Here is a 2,454-nt window from a genome sequence, read left to right on the forward strand (position 1 = left end):
CGAGGCAGCTCCCCTCAGTCAGCGTGGGCCCGGCCGGAGACGTCCCCTCTCTCTGTTCTGCAGGGAGAAGAAGAGGGAAACACAGCCCTCGCTGCGGGAGCAACTTCATGCAACCGGATCAGCCTTCAGCTCAGTCACCGAGACCGGTTTCTCAGACTTGGCCCTGGAGAGCGCGCAGCCGCTGGGGCGCTGGCTCCGTGTGCGCATGTGGGTTGACCTCCCGGGGTGCTGCGTGACAGCACGCTGGGGCTTCCATCCCCACGCAGGGCTCCTTGGCTCTTTACTATTATTTTTAAAATTTAATCTTTTTTTTTTTTTTTTTTTTTTAGTTTTTGCTATAGGGCACATGTGCTTGCCAGAGAGAGAGAGAGATAGAGAGAGAAAGAGCTTACCCCTTCACCCTGGGGAGACGGCCATCCCGCAACCCCTGTCCCTCTAGTTTCCCCTCAGGATTTTGGGCACGTGTGCCTATGTGCCTGGTTGATCTTCAAGCCACAGGATCTGGGACCCAAACTGCACGGTTGGCCATGTGAGATCCGGTGCCTTAACCTCCACGCCACGTGCTGGCCCTATTATTACTTTTAAATTGTGGCAAAATACACATAACACAGAATTCACCCTTGTGAGCGTCTTAACGTGATGCTGGGTGTATCTGCGATACTGCGTAGCCACGGCAGCTGACTTCAGGACACTGGTCACCCCAGGAGGAAAGCCTGCTCCCGTTAAACCGCTCTCCACCTCCCCTCCCTCCACCCTGAGAACCAGCAGTCCACTTTCCGTGTCGCAGATCTGCCCCTTAGGGACACGTGATGTGAACAGAATCGTGCGTGAGTGACATGGCCTTTGTCAGCTTCTCTCGCTCAGCATCACACCTGCAAGGTCCGGCCACAGGCTTCGCTCCCTTGGTTGGCCTAGAACATTCCCTCACATGGACGAGCCACACTTTGTTTACCCGTTCATCTGATGACGATATTCGTGTGTGCATTTGTGTCTGAGCACCTGTGGGGTATACGCCTAGGAGTACTCATCAATCTAACTACTGGGAAGGACGGTTAGTGTATCTGGGGTGAATGGGTCATATGGTAAGTCTATCTTTAACTTAAGTTTTATTTATTTTTTTAATTGTCAGTGGGCACAGCGCTTCCCAGAAAAAGGATGGGGGGGAAGGGAAAAAGCACCCTCAGTGGTGTGTGGTCATGCTGCAATCCATTCTTCTCTATTCCTACACCCTGCTGGGATTTGGGACACACATGCATGTGAGCCTGCATGTTTTCCGAGCCTCTGGGGCAGGGATTTGAACCATGCAATTGGTCATGTGGGGCCTGGCTCTCTGTCACCCAGCTAGAGGGCCAGTGTGTCTCAGGTGCTCTGACTCCTCCCTTCCTACCTCTGAGGTTGCCACCTTGTCGTGTGTCCTCCAGCTCATGTTCCTCTCCCCCCACAGCCCCTTTGCAGCAAGGTGTGGCACAGGCCCGAGTGCTGGCCACGGGGTAGTGGGTGGAGCGATGCACGCCCTGCCCAGGCTCACGCCCCGCACACTTAGTGTGGCCTCCACTCTCCTCTGCTGGCGTGGCATCAGTGCTCGCTGAGGCTCTGAATGTCACATGCCACACGTGGTGCCACCTCTGCAACCTCCTCACTCTTCAGTTGATTAAGCCCTTAGATACGGAGTTCGCCTGTTTCAGCAAGTGTTCCCTTAGCCCATCCCACACCTAAAATGCTAAAGCCTGGGTCCCTGCTTGCCCGCCCCACCCACCCGTGTGGCCCAGTGTGGCCGGTGAAGACCCACTGCCCAAGAACCCCACGAAGGCCTCATCAGTACCTTTAGGGCTGAGGAGCTCGGGGTGCCTCTTCCAAGAAGCGTGGAGGTCTCGCCGGAGCTGCCCACTGGGGTCGAAGACGGGGGGCTGCAGTCTGTCGTCCAAGCTGCGCGCCGCCTCAAACACGGGCACGGGGTCTACAGAGGCAGAGGGCGGGCAGGTGGCAAGTGCCCCGTTAAGTGGGGATGCCTGAGCTGTGGGGCGGGGGGAGTCCCCTGGAGTCACTGTGACAAGCTCAGGGAGTCGGGCTGGGCACCTGCTGGTATGAGGTGACATGTTCCGCCCTGTGGGGGGCGTCCTGCCTAGCTGGGAGTAACAGCAGCAGCCCTTGTCCCGGCCTTTTTTCGGGCCAGTGGTGCCAGTGGTAGTGGCCATGAGACTCTGCCTTGCAGACCTCCAGCCACAGGGAGCATTGCTGAGTGAGGACCTAGGACCACGCCTGAGATCCATCACTTGGAGGCCGCCTGTCCCAGATGGTGCTGGTGTACAGGGGGGCAACGGGGACACAGAGGCAGGATGCCCCGAGGCCACTGTGGCTCAGGGATTCCCTCACAGCCTTGCTCGCGCTTCTTGAGGCCACGTGCTGGTTGTGGCTGGGGCCGGGCGGCGGCCCCTCTCGCCCCCGGCCCCCCCC

At 58.1% G+C, this 2,454-nt stretch overlaps 1 protein-coding gene across 1 annotated transcript in view; it reads right to left on the reverse strand.

The window, feature by feature from the left end:
* The window catches only part of CUX2 (cut like homeobox 2), a 358,029-nt gene that overhangs the window by 36,538 nt on the left and 319,037 nt on the right, over positions 1–2,454 (reverse strand). The window contains exons 7-8 of the mRNA XM_006148019.3: positions 1,823–1,957; positions 7–57 (exon numbers count right to left, since the gene is read on the reverse strand). Coding sequence (XP_006148081.1) covers positions 7–57; positions 1,823–1,957 — 186 coding nt within the window. The remainder of the gene's footprint in view (positions 1–6; positions 58–1,822; positions 1,958–2,454) is intronic.

Source organism: Tupaia chinensis, unplaced genomic scaffold (assembly GCF_000334495.1).
Source record: "Tupaia chinensis unplaced genomic scaffold, TupChi_1.0 Scaffold000226_1, whole genome shotgun sequence".
In the NCBI taxonomy this organism is placed as follows: domain Eukaryota; kingdom Metazoa; phylum Chordata; class Mammalia; order Scandentia; family Tupaiidae; genus Tupaia; species Tupaia belangeri.